The sequence below is a fragment of the Somniosus microcephalus genome, chromosome 19 (genome assembly GCF_052327205.1).
Source record: "Somniosus microcephalus isolate GS21.2 chromosome 19, FLI_Smic_1.0, whole genome shotgun sequence".
NCBI lineage: Eukaryota > Metazoa > Chordata > Chondrichthyes > Squaliformes > Somniosidae > Somniosus > Somniosus microcephalus.
Window position 1 is genome coordinate 47,510,670 of NC_141005.1, and position 23,296 is coordinate 47,533,965.

The window sequence follows — 23,296 nt, forward strand, 5'->3', positions numbered from 1 at the left end:
TAGAAGATTGGCTATCTAACAGAAAACAGAGTTGGGATAAATGGTTCATTCTCGGGTTGGCAATCAGTGACTAGTGGTGTTCCGCAGGGGTCAGTGCTGGGACCCCAGCTCTTTACAATCTATATTAACGATTTGGAGGAGGGGACCAAGTGCAACGTATCCAAGTTTGCTGACGATACAAAGATGGGAGGGAAAGCAGTGAGTGAGGAGGACATAAAAAACCTGCAAAAGGACATAGACAGGCTAGGTGAGTGGGCAGAAGTTTGGCAGATGGAATATAATGTTGGAAAGTGTGAGGTTATGCATTTTGGCAGAAAAAATCAAAGAGCAAGTTATTATCTAAATGGAGAGAAACTGCAAAGTGCTACAGTACAAAGGGATCTGGGGGTCCTGGTGCATGAAACACAGAAGGTTAGTATGCAGGTACAGCAGGTGATCAGGAAGGCCAATGGAATCTTGGCTTTTATTGCAAAGGGGATGGAGTATAAAAGCAGGGAGGTCTTGCTTCAGTTATACAGGGTACTGGTGAGGCCACACCTGGAATATTGCGTACAGTTTTGGTTTCCATATTTAAGAAAAGATATACTTGCTCTCGAGGCAGTTCAGAGAAGGTTCACTCGGTTGATTCCAGAGATGAGGGGGTTGACTTATGAGGAAAGGTTGAGTAGGTTGGGCCTCTACTCATTGGAATTCAGAAGAATGAGAGGCGATCTTATTGAAACATATAAGATTGTGAGGGGGCTTGATCGGGTGGATGTTTCCACTGATGGGTGAGACTAGAACTAGGGGGCATAATCTTAGAATAAGGGGCTACTGTTTCAAAACTGAGATGAGGAGAAACTTCTTCACTCAGAGGGTAGTAAATCTATGGAATTTGCTACCTCAGAGCTGTGGAAGCTGCGACATTAAATAAATTTAAAACGGAGATAGACAGTTTCCTAGCTGATAAGGGAATTAGGGGTTACGGGGAGCGGGCAGGGAAGTGGACGTGAGTCTAGGTTCGGATCAGTCATGATCCTATTGAATGGCGGAGCAGGCCCGAGGGGCCTTATGGCCTACTCCTACTTCTTATGTTTATGTTTACTGTATGCAGCCATGGTCTTGCCTGATGTGCATCCCATAGTTGAATAGCCCTTACTGTATGCAAAGTGTGGAATGTGCGTATGTGTTTGATGAAAGGGCCATAGGTGATGGATGAGTGTTGGGCATTAGGGCTTTTAAGACCCTCTGGCCATAGAGTGAGGTTGAGATGAAGGGGCAGAGGGGTTTTGAAAAGAAGCCACACACCCGGACGACCCGAGTGAGGTCGTTGAACTTTTTTCTACATTGGATATGGGTCCTGGGCACCTTGCTCCTTGAGGAGACGCTCTGAGCCACCTCCCTCCACACTCTTCTGTACTCGCATGGCAAAGGCCTCCTGCCACTCTCTGGGTACAGTATAGATCTTCTGCACTCCACCGCGCCAACCAGAGCCTCCAAGGCCCGCGCGCTGAAGCGATGTGCCCTCTCCATAGTCCTTGCCTGCAAGATTTAGCCACAGGTCTGTCCAGGCCGAGATTCAAGGCTCCAATGAGCAGGGTGTGGCTGGAGAGCAAGATCGACCCTCCCCTTTAAGAACTGACCGGCGCCAGTGTGTCTGCGTTCAATCGGTAACTGACAGCAACTGCGCTGCACCCGCGCTCTGAGGTAGCGCCTCGCTCCTCGGCCTTAGCGCCTTGAGAGGTGTGTAGCGCCTGATTTAGCACTCCAATCACCTCCAAGGGCGATAAAAGCCAAGTTTGCCGTCGGAGACGATAATTAGCGCCAGGCGCTAAATTTTGCGCACGGCCGATAACGGCGCCCAAACAGGGCGATACTGAATTTCTCCCCCATGATTCTGTGCAGCTATCAATTTAAGGCATGCAAAGAAATTTTTGCGCAACCCTTGTGCAAATTATTGTATGAATAAATGAAACAATTTCTGGAATTATTTTCCCCTTGGTATAACAAAGTGTTGTTCTAAATGCTCAATATTCTGCTCACTGAAACAAGGAAGAATATTGGAAAAGATTAAATGACATTTATATAATTCAGTTCACGAGTCAGTCAAGACCAACCTGAAGTAGCAGTCCAGCTGCACCACCCTCTCCATTAGTAGAATTATCAGTGAATCATGTTTAAGTGAATATTGCTTTTGCCAAATAAAATGTGTGCCAAAGCAGGCTGTTTATTTAACTAATCCTCTACTGAAGTCAACTGGCGTCAAGCGAGTGGACATAGTGGGCTATAAGCATGTGTCAATCCTGTGGTTAGGAGGGCTCAAACCGTGCTCATCAGTTCTCCAATAACCCACTGTCTATCCTCTTTGGGGTAGGGAGAGGAAAAAGAAATAAAGGGAGAGGTGGCTCCTGGCAAAAGAAATTCAACCAAGTTAACCCTCTGTGCCAGGCAGGTCACCTTAGCACAGTATACTCCTTCAATTCCTTCCTCCTCTCCCTGTCTCTGCACCTGCTTAATATGTTACATCTCCAGCTTTTTCCAGTTCTGATGAAGGGTCCCAGACTTGAAACATTAACTTTGTTTCTCGCTCCACGGATGCTGCCTGGCCTGCTGAGTGTTTCCAGCATTTTCTGTTGTTAGATCTGCAATACTCATGGGAACTGATGATGATCGAGCAAGCCTGGTTCACAATGGAAATGTGGAGATAGACTGGGTGTTGGAATTCTTGTGCACTCAACTCTAGCCGATACTTTAACAGTGTTCCTGACTGCACAAGAAGCTTGATGGTGCTGTCTCTTGGAGGCTGCGCTGTTGTAATTGGTTAATCGCCAGCTGCACCAGGGTCCTCAAGCTTTGCCAACCTGCACCCAAGCTCTCTGGATTTGGGTAAATGGGGCCAGTCATGCAGGGAGAAAATGTGCAATCCAAATCAGGTGAGCACGAATGCTCCTTTTATGGATCTCTCAATAGTTCGGTTTGGACACTCTAAAATGCGGTGAGCAGGTTTCCTCAAGATTTCACACACAGCTGATTAAACATAAACAATCATAACTTATAGCTAATAAAAATTCTTGGATACCAAGTTTAGAAAATTTGGGATAAAGTACAATTATTGACCCCACCCCACAAAAAAACTTTGTCCACAACTTAAAACATTGGGGGGGTGGATGGGAAAAAAAGATAAAATGGGAAGACAGAGAGCACATCAGAGGCAATGAAATATTATGAACAGAGGTAATACTGAAATCTGGAAATAGTCTTATAAAACGGCTTATTTTCAAGTTCCAACAAAGTGCATACACCTGAAACGTTAACCTGTCTCAGTCTTTTCAGATGCTGATGAACCTGCTTTCTATTTACAGCAGTCAGTTTTTATTTTAAAATTTACAGTAAAGGTTTTTCTTTTTATCTATTAAGATATTTCAGCTGTAATTCTCTAAGGTTTAACACTATGATTAGTTAATGACTGCCACCCTCTGGTGAGTTTGATGAGTTACATATTTAAATACACGGTGGCATAGTGGTTAGCACTGTTGCCTCACAGCACCAGGGACCCGGGTTCAAATCCGGCCTCGGGTGACTGTCTGTGTTGAGTTTGCACATTCTCCCCGTGTTTGCGTGGGTTTTCTCCGGGTGCTCCGGTTTCCTCCCACAGTCCAAAGATGTGTGGGTTAGGTTGATTGGCCATGATAAAAATTGGCCCTTAGTGTTAGGGGGGGATTAAATACGTGGGGTTACGGGGATAGGGCTTGGGTGGGATGGCTGTCGGTGTAGGGACCGGGTGCTAGGGTTTGGATGATCAGCCATGATCTCGTTGAATAGCGGAGCAGGCTCGAAGGGCCGAATGGCCTACTCCTGCTCCTATCTTCTATGCCTTTGAAGTTCTAGAACTTCATCTTAAACTATATTTTTCATTGTTATACTTGTAAGACAGTTCTGCTTTTTTCCCCTATTTCAAGGCCAAAACCAGAGAGAAGATGGCAAAAAACTCTCAGACTACAGTGTACGTGCCTGCATGTGTGTGTCTGCATGCACAGTAATTTAAAAAAAGAAACATGCATTTAATGTAATGAGAAAAGAACTGTCATGCCACTTTTAAATGTACATCATCTTTTATTTAAAAACTTATAAACAGACAACAAACCTTTAAGAATAAAACACATTCCTTTAACAGGTCCTCATCTCTATATCCGCCCCTAATTCACAGCTCAGGTGCCACACTTTTGCAGGCATTTTTAAACTTGTCCGATTTGTGGTCTGCAGAAGTGGACCGCAAAGAGGTCAAATAATGGAACTCCAGCCCTATGCCACTGGTAAATTAAATGAAAATGGAATTCAACAAAATCAAGGTCAATGTGATGTCCTGGACTGATTTAGATCCCCTAAAGGAGTTGAAGAGGAATTTTCCAGATTTCCCTAATGGCTTTGGTTTTTATATGTTTTTGGCCTCTCCCAGAGCGTCACAACTACAGGTAGACTATCCTTTATCCGAAAACCTCGGGACCAGCCGAGTTTCGGATAAAGGAGAATTTCGGATTTCGGAAGGTGGGTCGGCAGGGGGTCGTGCGCACGACTTACGCTGACGCTCAGCATAAGTCAGTCGGGGTCGGCGGGGGTCGGGGCCGGCAGGGTACGCGGGGGGGGGGGGGGGGGGGGGGTCGGCGGTTGTCAGGGCTGGCGGGGTCGTCGGCGGTTGTCGGGGTCCGCGGGGGGGTCGGCGGCTGGCGGGGTCCGCGGGGGGGTTGGCGGCTGGCGGGGTCCGCAGGGGGGGGTCGGCGGTTGTCGGGGCTGGCGGGGTCCGCGGGGGGGGGGGGGTCGGCGGTTGTCGGGGCGGGGGGGTCGGCGGTTGTCGGGGCCGGCGGGGTGGGGGGGGGGAGGGGGGGAGGCGGTTGTCGGGGCTGGCGGGGGGGTCGGCGGGGGGTCGTGCGCACGACTTACCCTTTATCCGAACTTCCGCAACCGGAACCCTCTAAAAACCGAAGGTTTTTTCGTTCAGCGTAAGTCGTACGCACGACTTACGCTGAACGAAAAAACCTTCGGTTTTTAGAGGGTTTCGGTTTTCGGAAGTCCGGATAAAGGGTAGTCTACCTGTATATGGGACAGGCTAGATGGACCTGCGTGTCCTTCCCTGTCCGTAATTTCCATATGTTCATAAAACCCAGGCAAACCACTGGCACTAGAAATGAAAGCTGACCATTTACAAGTTATCAACAAGAGTGCACTTTTCATAGACTACTACAACAGTTTGCATTCTTAAAGTACCGTTAATGTAATGTAGCACCCCAACCCTCTTCAGAGGTAACAACTGACATTGAGCAGTGATGGGACAAAGCAAGGAGAAGATTTTATTACTAGAAGACAAGATTACAGGGGGAATTTTAACCAAAAAAAGGGTGGGTTTGGAGCGTGGGGGTAATTAAATTGTTAAAAATCGGATTCCGACCTCTTCCGGTTTTAACTGAGGCGGGATGCGAAGCAGGGCGGTGGCAGGCAGCCTACCCGTTCCTCCATTTTGTTTTTAATTGCAGGTGGATGGGTTTTACACAATTCGTAAAACCCGGCAGTTACAGCAAGCCAGAGACGGCTGGATCCAGGAAGTAAGTGCCTTTATACTTACCTCCTGGATCCAGGGACCCTACCCTAACCCCACCCCCCCCCCCCACCCACGAGGTCACTGGGCCACGATTTTCTCCCCCTCTACCTCCCCCACCCAGTCATCCGGAGGCTGACTACAATCTTTTCTTCACCCCCCCGATCCTCTTTTGCCGCAGCACCCCCCCACTCCACCAATCCTCTGCCCGAAACCACCCCCTCGATCCTTTTAATGGCCTGTCCCGACCCCCTAATCCTTTTAATGGCCCGACCCAACCCCCCTCTCCGATCCTTGTAACGGCCCAGCCCAACTCCGCCACCACCCCCCCCCCCACATACTTTTAACGGCCCTCTCTCCTCCCCCAAATCCTTTTAACAGCCCAGCCCGACCCCCAGCCGAACCCTTTAACAACCCGGCCCCCAATCCTTTATCCGACGACCCCCCCCACATCCCTTTTAACGGCACTGCCCGGCCCCCATATGGTACTTCATTTTGTTGTATGGCTGGGTTATAAAGTACTTGATTGATTGATAAATCCAATTGTAACTGTATGTGAATCACAAATTGGGTGTGGAATTTCTACAGCCTTACCTGAAACACATCACCATCTAATTCAGCAAAGGCCTTCACAGCATGTTCAGGCATCATGTAAGTGATGAAGGCAAATCCTTTTGGTTTCTTGGTCAGACTGTCTATAGGAAAATGAATCTCCGATAATGGTCCTGTTAATGTTTAACAGAAATGCATTATTCTAAATGAATATAAAAGATATGACAATTTTTTTTAAATACAACCTGATTTAATTCTTCTGATGATCTTTATAAGTCAGTGTCAAATCAGATACATTTCTAAAAAATGAATTTGTATACGAAGTATAGTCATCAACATCAGGCAATAGCTAGAACTGTTGGCATTTGTGCATTTAAGTTCCCATAATCATTTCCAACACCACAGAAGTCAATTATAAAGGCTTCACTTACAACGTATTAAGCGCACTGGCTATTTCGAACAATTTAATAAGCTTTTTGCACCTCGTTAAAGTGTGATTACCGTAATCCTCTCTACTTAAAAGCTCCGCTGATTTCAGGCAAATTGAAGTGTTTATTAACTGTCTTTCCGCTTGTACTGCTAACTATTCACCTGGTGTGTAGGAGTTGAGTGCCTCAGTACTGCAGTGTAATCAAACATTGCCACTGCTTGTATCGGGAGTGTGGTGAAATAGTGGCCAAGTGACAGAATTACATGCATTTACTCATTGTAGGCGTGTGAGTTTTATTGTCCTGACCCCCTTAGGATGTTGGCGCTTCCTACGTGAACAAGGTAGAGCTGGAAATCTGTGCCACCATGCAAGTTTGGACCAGGTACTGGAGCGCTACTAATAATGTCTTTATTCTGCACTTCTCGGTTTTACAGTCCACTGCGTTAACACCAACACACTCGCTGTATTACTATTTCCAAGAAACCATTCAAGGTTACGAGTGACAACACAATTAAATTTTACTCTGATTTGTGGCTTTTTCTTTAAATCCAAACAAATCTAGGAGCTGGTTTGCCAAAGTAGAATAACTCAGGGTACTGAAAATATTGAGACATTCCTGAAACATCCAAATAGCAAAGAAATTAAACAAAAGGAAATCTGTCAATCACAACAGTTGAAACTCAGCAGGCAATGTTGTCTACAAAGTATCAGGTTTGATAGACCGAATGCCCTTAGCAACTCTGGACATACTTTAGAAATCATTTGTTGCAATTACTGGAATTACAATTGCATAGCTAACAAACTGCAGAATTAAGGCACAGTATTACATCACTTTAAAAATCTGATTGAGGTGTTTAAATATAATGCAAGGAATTGACAGTAGATAAGGAACACCTCTTTCTCCAAGAGGAGAATCGGTTTAAAGGAGAATCAGTTTAAAGTTAAGCCGGAAAAAAAAAAATCTTCACGCAAATGGTAGCGAGAGCTGAAACCGAAAGTCAGAGGCACTATCAATGGAGCGGTAGATCTTCACTAGGGAAGTAAGGGCAATGCTCCCCCTAAGGAGCGCGGCTGCAAGGTCCAGCGCAGGCCGCTCACTGGCTCCTGCCGCTGGAAGGGATACCACACGTACGCGGCTGCTATGCAGCAAATTTAAAGGGACCGCCCACGAAAAAAGCCATTAGAGGGTACATTGAGTAAAGGTATCAAGAGATATGGAGAAAGGGCAGAAAATTGAAATTAAAAAGTTCAAGCTGTCATAGCTAACAACACAGCAGAACAGGCTTAGTTCAGCTACAAAACTGCTTGAAAGTACAATTACATACAATTCTACAAAACAGCTTTTTAAAAACAAAATAATAAACATTTGCTTTTTGAAATATTGGCAATTGATAATAACATGTACAATGGAAAGAATATTAGCCACTTACCATATTTAGAAAATACTTTTTCCAAGTCTTCTTCTGTACAGGTATATGGTAGGTTTCTAACAAACAATCTTCCTGAATCAGAGAGATCCTCTTCCTCCTCACCTGCTTTCTTTTCCCTTTTTAACCATTTTTGGTCATCATCTTTTCTACCTGGTTTAGTTTGTTGTGCATTATTCTCCCTAAAAAGTTCAATATATCTTCCACCTTTAACCAAAGCAGGAAATATTTTTGAGGTCACATTTTAAAAAGTATTAACACTATTCCAGACATTATACCCCGAGTTGTTACCCCTCTACGCTCCGAAGGTGGTTTACAGGACAAGTGCTACTGCCTCACAAAAGTTCAAAACCTCTTACCCATGTAGTCTTTATTTCTTTTCAAAGCCTTTTCAAGATCATCCTCTGACTGGAAATCTACAAATACATAACCTGCAAAACAAGCATGTCCCACAATCAGACAAAACTGAATTTATGAATAAAAATAATGAGGAATGTAAAACCACCTATCTTAACACTTCGAAGAATACAACCATGTTGAATTTAACAACTTGAATTTATATAGCGCCTTTAATGTAGTGAAAATGTTTCAAGGCACTTCACAGGAGCGCAAGATGACAAAAACTTGACACCGAGCCAAAGGAGGAGACATTACGACAGGTGACGAAAAGCTTAGTCAAAGCGGTAGGTTTTAATGAGCGTCTTAAAAAGGAGGAGAGGTGGAGAGACTTTACTTTTTCAGTATATAGCTACCTTCCAGCTAGTTGGTCATCTTCCCCATCCCAGTCTAATGGGTTTGCACTTAACTGTCAACCAAACTAGCCTATCAGAACAAATTTTGTTCTTGAACTTGTTCCACTGATACCTGCAGTCTTCGTGGTGTCAACAATGAAGGATATATCATACCATAAGCTCACAAGAAAGCCAAAAATGACAGATTTATAGAAGATAGTCAGATTTACAGAGATATTGCAAAAAGGTGCAAAGCAAATATCAGTGTCAAAACAATTCATATTATGCAAATGCAGAAAAATCACTAAGATTTATATATATAAAAAAAACATTGCTCCCTGCTGTCTCCTGGATAAATCCATGACGTGCGGTACTGAGTTATACAGAACAGCTTTGATCAGTGAGCTGTGCTTAACCAACAGTACTAAGCAGCTGGGTCAGTAGTCCAGCAATAAACTGACCCAAGTGTTTTGGATTTGGGGCTGGGGGGGGGGGGGGGGGGGGGAAGGGAGCGAGAAGATAAAAGGTTTTGAAAACAATTTGAACTGTGATAAAAGCATTATTTCACTCCAAAAGGAATTAGTTACGGTCAAAATGCTGGTAACCTGTGTGCAGGTGTGAGCACAGAGTGAGGATAGGTTCAGATCTGGCCATGATGCCTCCCATAAATCAAACAGACGGCCAAGGACAACATACACATTTTTGCAGTGGTGCTTATGTAAAAAGCATCTCAAGCTCTTAACAGTGAGGAAAAAGATAGATTAACAAGTAGAAAAAAAATGAAGACATTTAGGAAGCAGGAGAAGAAAGCTCCCCCTAATATCATAAGATGGGTTTAAAAAAAAAAAATTCAAAGTAGAAAGAGAGGTAAGCAAGGCAAAGGTATTTTGGACAGAATTTCTGGGAGTATGGGCATGGAAGAACCTTGCTCTAGGAGTAAAGGAAACAGGAAGAAACAGTAATCTGGAGACAGACAAGCAGGGACATATGCTTGAGGAAGATTGTTCAATTCACACGGGCTGATACCATGAAAGTATTAGATTAGGATAAGGTTATGAAATCAATTAACTGGGGCACATGGAGAACAAGTGGAGCTTGTCAAGAACAAGGATGATGAGTGTGCAATATTTTGGACCGGACACATGACTGAATTCTGTGAAGGGTACATGGATAGAGAGCAGTGAAAAAGGCTTTACATAAAAGTCAAACCTGAAGGTGATGAAGCCATTGATTAAAAGGTACCAAAAGTGGGGTAGAGAGAAATATAATCAAGCAATGTTACATAGAAGAATGCAAACTTGACAACTGCCTTGATGTGGAGTAGAAAGCTCAGCTCAGGGTTGAGCAGGATGCCAAGATTGTGCACCATTTGATTTAGCACCATTTGATTTAGCCAGAGGGGGCAGCCAGGGATGTTAATTGAGTTGAGCCAAAGGCACATAGGTATTGGGGTGAGGGGGATGTCGCCAAAACATGGCTTTTGTTTTGTAGACACTAAGTTGAAGGAAATCATCCAGTGCTAATCCATCACCCCTGTGCTCAGTGACCTTCACTGGTCCGACAACACCTCCATTTTAAAATCTTCATACTTGTTTTCACATCCCTCCATGCCCAAGCCCCTCCCCATCTCTGTAGCCTCCTCCAGCCCTAAAAGCCTTCGACATCTCTGCGTTCTTCCAATTCTGGCCTCTTGTGCATCCCCATTTTTAATCGCTCCACCATTGGTGGCCGTGCTTTCAGCTGCATTGGCCTTAAGCTTTGGAATTCCCTCCCTAAACCTCTCCACCTCTCTCTCCTCTTTTAAGATGCTCCTTAAAACCTACCTCTTTGATCAAGCTTTTGGTCATCGGTCTTGATACCTCCTTCTGTGGCTCAGTGTCAATTTTTTTTATTGATATTGCTCGTCAAGTGCCTTGGGACGTTTTACTACGTTAAATCCGCTATATAAATGTAAGCTGTTGTTGTAGTCAGACAAGCAGTTGGAAAGTATTTTGACAGCTTTGGAGTCTGCAGTTGTGGCAAAGGACAGAGTGGAGCGCTGTCCTTGCATGTGTGGAAGATCACCCTGTGCTAATGGATGATGTTTCAATGGGTTTCACATAGAAGATGAATAGGATAGGTCCAAAGATGTTGCTCTAGAGATTACTTTGTAGTCCACACAAGGAGAAACTAATGAGAAGATGTAGGTATGCATTGAGACAGATATATAAATAGACATAAATGGGCAGTGCAATGGAGACAGACTGTAGAGTAAAATGAAGTGGTTAACAGTATCAAAAGCAGCAGAGAAATGGAGATAGATGTAGCGAGCCATAATTTCACAGGATGTCACTGATGACATCACCAGGGTGCTGGGATGGAAAGTGGAAAGAAGGCACTCAAACAGGAAGTGTTAAGAAAGGGGAGAACAGCGACAATTGCTGTCTAGGTTCCCACAAGAGAAAACCGATTTGGACAATGCATCAAAAGCTGTCCGCAGAGAACCAAAACACTGCAGCAAAGCAGTACCTTCAGGACCAGACAGGAGGAAAGCAAGCATCTTGTGGCTGCTGATGCACTTCACGTTGCCTGGGAAATTAGGTCAGCTTACAGATAGAGTAAACAAGTGGCTTCAGTCTACTCAACTTGCCTGATAACTGCTCTAGCAAGACAGCAGAAGTAATACGCTGTTTGTAATTTGCACACGTACACACACGTTTAATGGACAGATCATTTATGATGGCATAAAATTAGTAACTGTACCGACTATGACAATTGAGGCTCGCGACTAGTTAAGGTTCTGTAATCTAAAAACACATGCAGTATTAACTGATTGCAATTTTTTTCTCCCACTCCCATATAAAATGGAATAAATTTAAAAAACAATTTTAAAATACAGTAATTATTTGCCCAACAATTGCTTAGCAGGATTCCTTTTACTGTCTTGCTATTCAGTGAAATTTTATTAATGTAAATTTCTGTGGCGTTCAACAAACATGATCAAACTCTACATAACATATATTCTACAATACACACTAAATCAACAAAATAATTTGACATTTTCCATTGTATGTTAAGCTGGCATTGAAGTGCAAGATAATAGTGGGTTCCATTTCATATGTAACACAAATATTGAAACATTTAAGATTTCTAATGCTGCAAAAAAAATGCAACTCAATATGAAAGCTCTATTCCTTGTTTGTCAGACAGATACAACAATGCATAATCACTCCCCAAAAAGAGATATTTTATTAAAAGAAAACTTGAAGAATTGGTTACAAACCTGTTGTGTTGCCATTTGCGTTTTTGACAATTCGGATAGCCACAGGTTTCATAGGAACAAAGAATTCTTTAACTTGCTTCTGAAGAGAGATTAGTACACAATATGAATGTATAGAAAAACTCAGTTCGTGTATATATAGGACTGATACTCTGGATTTAACTTTAAGGTTAAATTAATTCACATTTTAAGCTTCCAAATTCAAATTTTATCATAATGAATGAAGGCTGTGTTTTCTCTCACTCACGGTCAATAAAAAATATTTTATCCATATATAAGCAGTAAAAATATTACAGGCTCATTCAGCAAAGTTTATGCATTTAACCAGATTAAAACACTGTTCACATAATCTGAATACATCAATGGCTGCTTACAATGCCATTAAAAACCTCAAAAGAAATTTATCACCGTCGACACAAAATGTAGGGAGAAATTACTCAACTTTGCATTCAAACATTTTTTTCCTCTGCCTCTATCCAACACTGCAAAAGCAAACTCTCAAATAGGACACTTGCTCACACAAGGGACTGCAATAGAAATGCAATAGAAAACACAAATCACATATGATCAGTACCTCTTTCACACTGAAGGGAGCACCTCGCAGCTTCAAAGTATGCAATGTAGTTGGTTCATTTTGGTGGGGTTGTTTCTGAAAAGAAATGATAAATACTGATCACAGTAAAGAGTGAGAAATCTATTAATGTCCCATTTCATTTTTCAAAATGTATTTACATTTTTGTCTGGAAGCAGAAGCACATTTTACTGATGCATGGGATCAAACATAATATAAGATTTACTCAGTTTAAAAGGTTAGCCAAATAATACAGAATCCCTTATGCTTGATAATACTGAAAAGCAAAATATTTAAAATTGAAGAAAATTTGTTCTTTAAAATACATAGTGAAGACACCTAAATAAGTCTATCTTCTGAATTCCTAGATTTATCTAAATTGCTACGGATTTTATTTTTGAGATGTTTACAATTATGCAAATAGAGTCATAACGGCACAGAAGGAGGCCATTCGGCCCATCGAGTCCGCACCGGCTCTCTGTAGAGCAATCCAGTCAGTCCCATTCCCCCGCTCCATCCCCGTAGCCCTGCAAGTTTATTTCCCTCAAGTGCCTATCCAGTCTCCCCATGAAAACAATGAGTGTCTCCGCTTCCACCACTTCCGTCGGCAGTGAATTCCAGGTCATCGCCGGTCGCTGCGTAAAAAAGTTTTTCCCCACATCCCCCCGTATCTCTTGGCCAAAACCTTAAATCTGTGTCCCCTAGTCCTTGTACCATCAACTAGTGGGAACAGCCTTTCCCCGTCTAGCCTATCCAAACCCGTCATAATCTTGTACACCTCTAGCAAATCACCCCTCAGCCTCCTTTGCTCTAATGAAAACAAATCCAGCTTCTCCAACCCGTCCTTGTAGCTAAGATCCCCCATCCCCAGAACCATTCTGATAAATCTCCTCTGCACCCTCTCAAGGGCCTTCACATCCTTCCTAAAGTGTGGTGACCAGAACTGGACACAATACTCCAGTTGTGGCCTAACCAGCGCTTTATAAAGGTTCAGCATAACTTCTCCACTTTTGTACTCAATACCTCTATTAATGAAGCCCAAGATCCCATATGCTTTGTTAACCACTCTCTCAATATGTCCTGCCACCTTCAGGGACCTATGCACATTAACTCCCAGGTTCCTCTGTCCCTGCACACTCTTTAAAACTGTGCCATTAAGTATATATTGCCTCTCCCTGTTCCTTCTGCCAAAATGTATCACCTCACACTTATCTGTATTAAATTCCATCTGCCACTTGTCTGTCCATTCTGCTCGCCTTTCTATGTCCTGTTGCAGTCGATTGATGATATCACGGTTTACCACACCCCCAAGTTTCGTGTCATCGACAAACTTAGAAATTCTACTCTGTATTCCAATATCCAGGTCATTTATATATATCAAAAAAAGCAGTGGCCCCAGCACTGACTCTTGGGGAACACCACTGTCTGCCATCCTCCAGTCTGAAAAACAGCCATTTACCACAACTTGCTGTTTTCTGTCCTTAAGCCAATTCCTTATCCAAGCTGCCACTAACCCACCTATTCCATGAGCCTCAATTTTGTTAAACAGCCTTCTATGTGGTACTTTGTCAAATGCCTTCCGAAAATCCATGTAGACAACATCAATCCTCTCTGTTACTTCATCAAAAAATTCAATTAGATTAGTCAAACACGATCTGCCTTTTACAAACGGGTGTTGGCTCTCCTCAATTAGCTTAAACCTCTCCAAATGACCATTAATTTTTTCCTTGATTATTGTTTCTAAAACTTTACCCACCACTGATGTTAAATTGACCGGCCTGTAGTTACTAGGATTGTCCTTACACCCTTTCTTGAACAAGGCAATATACACAGACATCCACTAGGATGACAAACAAGTGGCATGATTATTACTGGGGAAAGGACCTTGGAGACCCCAATAGTGTTCCTGAACAAAACTAAATTATATTAAAAAAATACTATTTTGATAGTATCAAGAAATGCTAACAAACTTCAATGAAAAAAAAATTGCAAACCTCCAGTTCTTTTTTCTTCCTCCGTGCTGCTGTCGATTTCTCTAGTTTGCTATCCTGCTTTTTTTCCTCACTTTCATAATCGCTATCTGTGTGTAATAGCACATTTCCTTCAGTGGATGACTTTAGCTTATTTTCTTCATCAGTCTCAGATTCCTCCTCGCTACTTTCAGATTTCTTATCTTCAGTCTTAACTACTTTTGATCTTAAGTAGTCCATGTCAGACACTTCTTTTTCCAATGCAACATTTTGTGCTTGCTTTTGTTCGCCTGGAAGTGAAGAGGTACATATTACAAACAGGTGAACGCATTCCAGACTGTGATCAATGTCACTTTATTGCTGTAAGGGGGTTATGCAAATCCCAGACCAAGATTCCTTCCATTCAACAGGGGAAAAAGCTTACTTTCCACTCACTGCCTTCCCATAATGGATGCCAATTCACTATGTGAGCAATCACAGATCAAGTCCTTATACTCTCGGTACATAGTGATCACAACCCTATTTGCACTCTTCTGCCCCTTTCCCTCACATAGGGTAAATACTCCGAGTAACGTGCCTTCACTTGGCAACGAACAGCACTAGCCAGTGACAATGAACTAGAGACACACGGAGGAAAGGGGGACGGATCAGCTCCGAAACAGTCTGAAACCTGACCTCTGATGTACAGTTCATAACCAACTTGCACTGGATATAAATAAAAATACAAAATATTGATTACATGAGAATCTGAAGAAAATAAGTTAGTCTTGAAACAATATGGTTCATGAGCTATAAAACCACAAACTAAAAAAAAGGACATGAATAATGATTTACAACAAAATCTAATGTCTTCACTTTTTGCTCCTTTGATATCTTCCTCCTCCTCCTCACTCAGTTCTTCAGAATCTTCTGAATCAAAGTTCAGATAGTCATCCATCTTCCTTGCCTCTTCTTTCTTTGCAGGTAAAATATCATTACTCCAGGTCGGTGCCTTGCAACGGCGCTGGTGCACAGCCAGAAATTCCTCAAACTCGCCATCTTCCTTCAGCTTCAGAAAAAATTAAGCGGAGTCACATTTCCAGCACAAAAGTTGTATACAAGTTAATATGGATCGAGAATTAATGTATTCAAAAACAAATTCCAATTTCTACTCACGCTTTCTAGCTCTTCAATGACATGTTTCTTTTTTTTATCCTGTAATAGCAAATTTGGAAGTTTTAAGAGTACTTTTCAACTAATTACAAAAGGCAAACCAGGAGTTAAAAGCCCACAACCTAATTTTATTGGCTCTTAAACCATAGGCATTTTTTTGTCTTTAAAACAGGTAAGACTAGAAATGACCGCCCTTGAAATATTGCAATACTCAGATTCTGCCACTAGATGTCATTAAAGCTCTTACACAGAATTCAAACAGGATCGGATGCAAAAACTAAGTACTGTACATGTGTTGGAAGAGTTTATTCCATCAGGTTCTTGACCAGTACACCCAGAAAAGACTTCAGCTCTGGTTATCCTACATTCAGTAAAATAAGTTTGTACACTAGGAGCATAAAAACAGAAGCTTAAACTTCTTGCTGATCCCAGCAATGTTCAACTATTTCATAAAAGAATCCAATCATGGAAGATTTCCTCTAGAACCATAGAAGCTTACAGCTTTGAAGGGGGCCATTCGGCCCATCACATCTCTGCCGGCTCTTTGCTAAAGCAATTCAAAACTAATCTGACCGCCTTGCTCTCTCCCCATTGCCTATATCTTCTTCTGTTTAAAATGTTTATCCAATTTTCCCTTAAAAGATGCAATGGTGTTTACCTCAACTATTCCCTGTGGCAAAGTATACCATGCTCCAACAACCCCCTGCAGAGAGATTTTTCCCCCAACATTTTTCCTCATTCTCTGTAATCATTTTAAATTGATGATCCCTCATCACTGACTCCCCAACGAGAGGAAATATTATTTCCCTATTCATTCTATCAAAACACCTCCATTTTAAAAACCTCTATTGAATCTTCCTTTAGCTTTCTCTGCTTTGATGGAAATAGTCCCATTATCTCAAGTCTCCCCCTTTAACGGTAGTTTTCAATCACTGTCATCATGCTGGTGAAACTACGCGGTTTGCTCTCTATGGCTTTAATGGCCTTTCTATAATGGGGTTCCCAAAACTGTACGCAGAGCGCTAACTGTGGCCTAACCAATGCTTTGTTTAAATTCATCAGTACATCTTTACTCCAGTACACATTGGGCCAGATTCTGCTGAAAAAATAACAGCGTGTGAACAACGTACGCAGTTATTAATGCGCAAATCGTCCAGCAACTTGTAGCGAGGAAGAGATACCCCGTGAATTGCAAATTGCCACAAGTTGCTGGCCGATTAGCGCTGCTCTATCATTAGCTTCGCAAAAATGGCATTTCACACTTAACCTCGCCGTAATTTTCATGAAGTTGCTGCATTTGCACATTAAGTGCCCAGTAACAGAAAGTTAAGTCTAGCAATTAACAGCGCAAGTACCCTTTCAACAACATGATAATTGTTAATGACTGCCAATCAACCTCTCTTGCCCAGAAAGTAAACAAACAATTATAAGTGTGGAGTCTCATTCCTTCAAGTTGTGAATTGTTTTAAGAGATTTTTTTTTTTAATTCTTACTTTTCCTTTGTCTTTTATCTCTCTCTCTCAATCTAATCTTTCTTTTCCCTCTCTATTTCTCTTTCTGTACCTGATTTGACATTGAATTTACCCACTCGAATTCACCCTCCTTCTGTTTGTTTTGCAATCCTTCAATCTCATTGGTTAAGGAGATACACTGTCACATTGTTCACCAAGGTCCCAGATGCCCCTTTGCCCTTGCTGCGCCGCTACCAGCTCGCACTTCCAGCAACTGTGCGCAATTTTTTTAAAAACCTGAACGTGCATGAGCCAGTCTAACTAACAGCGCACGCTGCAAGATGCCTCACTCCAGCAAAATCTGGGCCAATGTCTCTATTCATAGAGAACCCAAAATTCCACTGGACTTTTTTAAATTGCTGATCTACCTGTACTTGCATTTTCAGGGTATTATGTATTTGAACTCCGAGGTTCTTTGGTCATTCGCACTCTTCAGTGTCTTTCTGTTAAATGTATACTCCCATTCCTTGTTTTATTTTCCCCCAAAATGCACTATCTTGCACATATCCAAATTAAATTACACCCGAGTATGTCTACCCATCCATTATCATGCTGGTCTTCATGAATTCTTTTACAGTGCTTCTCTGTTTGACAAACCTTCTACTTTTGTGTCATCAGCAAATTCTGGTATTGTGTTCTACATATACTGGTTTATCCTTCCTTCCCTTCTTGTACAAGGATGTTACATCACCTACTCTTCAGTCCCATGGCACAATTTGTATATTTGAGGATTGAAACTATGTGGGCAGAGCCTCTGCTATCTCCTTTCTGTCTTTTCTATGTCTCATGGTGCATTCTCACGTCATTAATCGTTTTCCAACATTTATTTTGCAAAACTAGTGTATTAGTAGTTATTATAAACCCAAAATGTACCAAGTTTAAAAGATACATCTAGTGGAATATGCATCTTATCCAAGCTGGATTAGAACAATTTTTCTTTTAAAACTGGCTGCATTATAGAAAGATTAATAAGTAAAGCAAGTATACCAGACATTAAACAGATGAGTAATACCCCCTAAAATTTGAGTATACTGCAATTTTGATACCTAATACTATTTAGCAGTTCCAACAGCATTCATCATTGATGCAGAACAAACTTAGATTATAATTTCTGAATACACTGAAATTTAAACTACTCTATAAATGATATCTTCGTTCCACCCTCTCCCTTATCTCCGTCCATCAATGTTTTAGTCCCATAAAAGAGGGCACATTACACCAAGGTCACTGACAATGGCACGCAGGCCTGCTGGGTTACAGGTGCTTTTTCAGTTTTAAAAGGATTTTTGCTACCATGCATGGTTAGGGTGTTTGTTATAACACCACACATAAAATAATTGTCGTGTGGATCGTATTATTCTTCTGTATTTAGAGGTCAGTGGAACATTTAGATGTTGGAAACAAACCATAGTAGTTGAGAGGTGCTATAGTACACGTCTGAATACTGCACACTACACAACTTACATAATGTGAAAATGCATAAAGTTCAAAAACTATACAAAATAACTGGATTTAAAGGAAGATTACAATTATAATACATGTCATTTTTTTCCAAAATGAATGTAGTTTATAAGAGGAATTCAGGAAAATAGTTAGCCCATTATATAACCCTTTAAGATGAGACAAAATGAAAACTATTATAGGGCAAGTCATTAACATAGACCCAACTGCTATTAGGAATTTAGCTAACAGGCATCACATACTGTAAGATGGAAAAGTTGATAGCCGTTTTGATGTGGCATATGATAAAGTAAAGATCTCTCCCACCCATCAGTTTTTTTCCAGAGTTTTAAGAAGAAGAATTATTTGGAAGGATTCTATTCTTAGCAATGGAATTCTCTTTATGTACAAGCTCTATCTCTCCTAAGCATATCTGTTTTCTCACCAGTCTGCAATGTAAAATATCAAGACCAAACCTTGGGATGATCCATCGTCTTTGCACTGTGCATATGGAAGTCATAAAGCAAATCCAAGAATGAAAGCTGTTTACTATTAAAGCAAAGCAGCCAAATATTGTAGGATGAGGCAAGTCTTGCACTGTCACCACTGAACCTTTTCCAAATAGCCATTTCTTACTATACAACCTTATATATACCAAACATACCCTTCTTTATGCACAAAATGATGCATCACGCAGTGGAATTGCATACTTTTATTGAGAAATGGTAATTAGTCACATCAAATGTTTTGAATGCTTTGAAGTTTATTAAAAACTTAGCAATAAATCAATTTCTAGCCGAGTCATTTGTGCTTATTTTATATTCATTTAGATTTTACTGAGGATTGGACATTTAAAATAAATATCATTTACCTTCTTTCCTTCAATTTGACATTTTTGTTCTGTTGACGTTTTTGGTTTTTGCCCAGTTGAATTTTTCTGCGAGTGCTTGCTCCATGGCCTGGACAATCCTGGATCCCCAAATGATTTACAAAACTCCACCTACAATACACAGTATGCTCATCAGTGTTAGCGCAAAGTTGCAGCAGTAAAACATTGCCTTCATACCTGTTGACAGCAAGTTTGAAACTTAGCAGAGGCCACATTCCCACTGAAGTTACAAATGGTATGTGAAAAATTCTGTCAGAGTTTCTATCCGTTTGCTTCAAGAACACATTCCACAAGTATATAATGCCTGCCCCCACCATGTGTGCACAACCAGACAGACAACCCCATGTACCATATATGACAAAACTGTTATATATAAACACAGTTAACAGAATTTGTGTGGGTACTTTTTTTTTTTTAAATTGCACTTTTAAATGAGTTTATTGAATTTGCATAGAGGGTACTATAAAAGAAACGTGTTTTCTTTTGTACTTAGCAGTTGCCTTAAAAAAGGGAAGTGTAGGGCGAGTACTAATGTTCAAAGTTTGTATAGAACGTAGGAGTGGTTTACTTAGGCTGGGAATTTCTGAGTGGCTCAGGCCAATTTGAAGTCACAGCAGGACATCCCCTTTGGCAGGGTGATAAACACTACTCATGGGTCTCTACATTGACAAGGGAATTTAACTTTCTTTTAACATCATTCCAAGTAATTTAAGGTGAGACCATATTTTTTTCGATAAAAGATAGAACAAAGCATACTACTAGGCTTCCCTTGCTTCTTAATGCATTAGAATTATGAACATACAAAAAAAAGAGGGTCAGAAAAAGACCAGCTGGCCCATCCAGCCTATCCCATTCAGTCATGTTGCAACTAAGCCTCAACTAACCTTCAATGCTCCTTGCCCATTCAGCAGCCATGTGATCTCCAGGGAGAAGCAAAAATATATATATATATTTTTTTTTTTAAAACTTAGACCAATTCAGGGCAAACCGAATTCTGAGAAATTCCTCTCCATCCACCGAGGCAATCAGAAATGAGATAACAGTGGCCACAAGGTACATCACCCAACATCCCACCTACCTTTTGTACACAGTGATAGCACCCTACTCCAAGAGCTCTTCTAACTCTTTTTTGGACATTTGCAGTGTATTTTTCAGTAGAACAATATACAGCAGCCTCTATCCTATTAATATAGGCCATTGAAAATACAATACATACAATTTACAGCACAAAAACAGCCCATTCGGCCCATGCTGGCATTTATGCTCATGAGCCTCCTCCCATCCTACTTCATCTAACCCCATCAGCATATCCTTCTATTCCTTTCTCCCTCATGTACTTACCTAGCATCCCCTTAAATGCATCTATACAATCTGCCTCAACTACTCCATGTGGTAGCAAGTTCCACACTCTCTGGGTAAAGACGTTTCGGCCGAATTCCTTACTGGATTTATTAGTGACTATCGTATATTTAATGCCCCCTCCTCACTAACCCGTAGGTGCAGAGTCTAACTGCAGTGTCCCTCCCCCTGCCCTGCCCGAGATCAACTCATTCAGCGCAGGCTGAGAATTGATCCGGGACCTTCTGTGTCTCTCTGGTTCTGCTACACGCGGGATAAACTCGCTGAGCCATCGGAGAGGCCCCAGCTAAAACTCTTCGCAATTTTCCAGATGGATTTTTTTCTTCTTTCAATAATGGAAGTAAATAAGCCAGAATTAAAATCCAACCCAACAGTCACTCCAAAAGCAGAAGTAACAGGCACTGAGAACCAGAGCTGAAATAAGAACTCTTGGGGGCCTTGGGCACAAAGAACACCAGGGCCAGGACCAGGGCTCCTTCGCACCGTGCACAACCCGCCCCCGATCCTTTAAAACCTACCCCTAACGGAGAAGGCTTGGCTACTGCACTCCGCTGCGGAGTGCATCTCTGAAAGATTAACTCAACTAAGGTGACAACATGTATGAGCACAAATAGTTTTCCTTAATGAACTTTTCAGTGTACTGCTATTTTTAAGCAACCTCTCTAATATAAATAATACAATGAAAATGACAGGGTATGAGCAAGTGGTCAAAATTACCCATGACATTCTTTGTGAGTGCGACTGCAACACATTCTCAGCCTTGGCTCTCATCAATCTCTCTGTGCTATTCAGCATGGTCAACCATTCCAACATCCTCCACTGCCTCTCTTGCGTTGTCCATCTTCATGGAACTGCTCATGTAATTTCACTCCGATCTGCTCAAAACAGCCACACATCTGCTGTGACTTCTCTTCCCATCCACGCAGTCACATCTGGAGTTCCCCAGAGATCTAACTTTCGCCCCTCTTCATCTATATGCTGCTCCTTGATGGCATCATCCACAAGCATGGGCTCAGCTGCCATATGTAGACTACAACATTCAGCTGCACCTATCTGCCACTTCCCTCGGTGCCTTGTCTTTGTACGATCAGTCAATTATAGATTAGCCAGAACTTCCTCCAACTGAACAGTAGGAAAATCAAAGTTATTGTTTTTGGCTCCCGCCATAACCTGTTCTCCCCTGCCACTAACTGCATCCCTCTTCCCAGCAACTCACTCAGGCTATGCAAAACCTTGTATGACCCAGAATCGAACTGAAAACTGCATACCTAGCCATCGTGAAGACTGCTTACTTCCACCTTCGCAACACTGCCCACCTCTACCTCGCCACCACTGAAACCCTTATCCACGCTTTTGTTACCTCTAGACTCAATGGGGGAGAAATTGAGTATAGCCCCGTTTGGGGCGCCAGCCTCGCCAGGGCGCTAAAAGTAGCGCCCCGGAAACATTTGCAGCGGCTTGCCGGAAATTGAGTGGTGGCGCCCCAAAGGGAAGCGCAGCGTTACTGGAGGCCACATGCTGCGGCACGTCGCGCTGCGGTATTGCAGGCCTTCCTCCCCTTCTTAAAGGGGAGGGGCCTTGTGCAGCGCGATCTGGGGCCCAGCTGGGCCCCCGAGGATCGCGAGTGCAGGCAAAAGAGCCCGGCACCGAGGAGAAATGCCGGGCTCTTGGAACGCAGCCGGCACTCCGCGGGGGGGGGGGGTTCAGGAGACCGCCCCGCACCTCTCCTTTAATTTGCGCCTCCCCGGCCGCAGGTAGGCCCCACTGAACCGGTTGGACATAGCGTCCGGCGGTAAATCAGGGGGGGGCTGCCAAATATCGCGGCCGGGGCGTCAGCGGGGCGCTGCGCACACCGATGACATCATCGGTAGCGGCGCAGCGCTAACGGTTAGCGCCACCACTAGCGTCCCGTGGAATTTAGCGGGAGGCGTGGACAGTGCTGCACCCGGGCGCCAGTTGGCTTGCGACCCACTTAGCGCCCTCAAGGCGCTAACGGGTGGCGCAGCCAACTGAATTTCACCCCCAATGTCCCCAATTTTCTGCTCATCAGTTTCCCGTCCTCCAATGTCCATGGCTACCTGCCCCTCAATGCACTGATTTTAAAATCTTTGTCATCCATTTTAGTTCCTTCCACGGCCTCAGCTTACTCGACCTCTGCAATCTCTTCTAATCATACGTCTTCTCCCACTTCCTTCAGTCTTCTGAACTCTGATCTTCTGCACCTGCGGCCACCGTTGGTGGTAAAGCCATCAGTCACCTTATCCTACAAACGGGATCTCCCTTTACTTTTAAAACCCTGCCACCTCTTTACTGCTGTCTGCCGTTAAAATTTATGTTATTGACCAAGCTTTTGGTCACCTCTCCTAGTTTTTCAACTATGATTCATGTCCAAAACTTTTATCTTGCACTGGTTAATTTACTGTTTTTTGGTGTTGA

General features: G+C 42.5%; 1 protein-coding gene across 3 annotated transcripts in view; it reads right to left on the reverse strand.

Moving 5' to 3' along the window:
• rbm19 (RNA binding motif protein 19) overlaps positions 1-23,296 on the reverse strand; it is a 292,795-nt gene that overhangs the window by 266,365 nt on the left and 3,134 nt on the right. For all 3 annotated transcript variants that reach the window (XR_015072332.1, XM_085961763.1, XM_085961764.1), the window contains exons 3-11: positions 19,484-19,612; positions 15,665-15,703; positions 15,365-15,557; positions 14,534-14,799; positions 12,543-12,617; positions 11,972-12,050; positions 8,338-8,409; positions 7,982-8,185; positions 6,164-6,294 (exon numbers count right to left, since the gene is read on the reverse strand). Coding sequence is in view for 2 of the 3 variants with exons in the window: in XM_085961763.1 (XP_085817889.1) it covers positions 6,164-6,294; positions 7,982-8,185; positions 8,338-8,409; positions 11,972-12,050; positions 12,543-12,617; positions 14,534-14,799; positions 15,365-15,557; positions 15,665-15,703; positions 19,484-19,612 (1,188 nt within the window). In the remaining variant the exon portion in view is untranslated. The remainder of the gene's footprint in view (positions 1-6,163; positions 6,295-7,981; positions 8,186-8,337; positions 8,410-11,971; positions 12,051-12,542; positions 12,618-14,533; positions 14,800-15,364; positions 15,558-15,664; positions 15,704-19,483; positions 19,613-23,296) is intronic.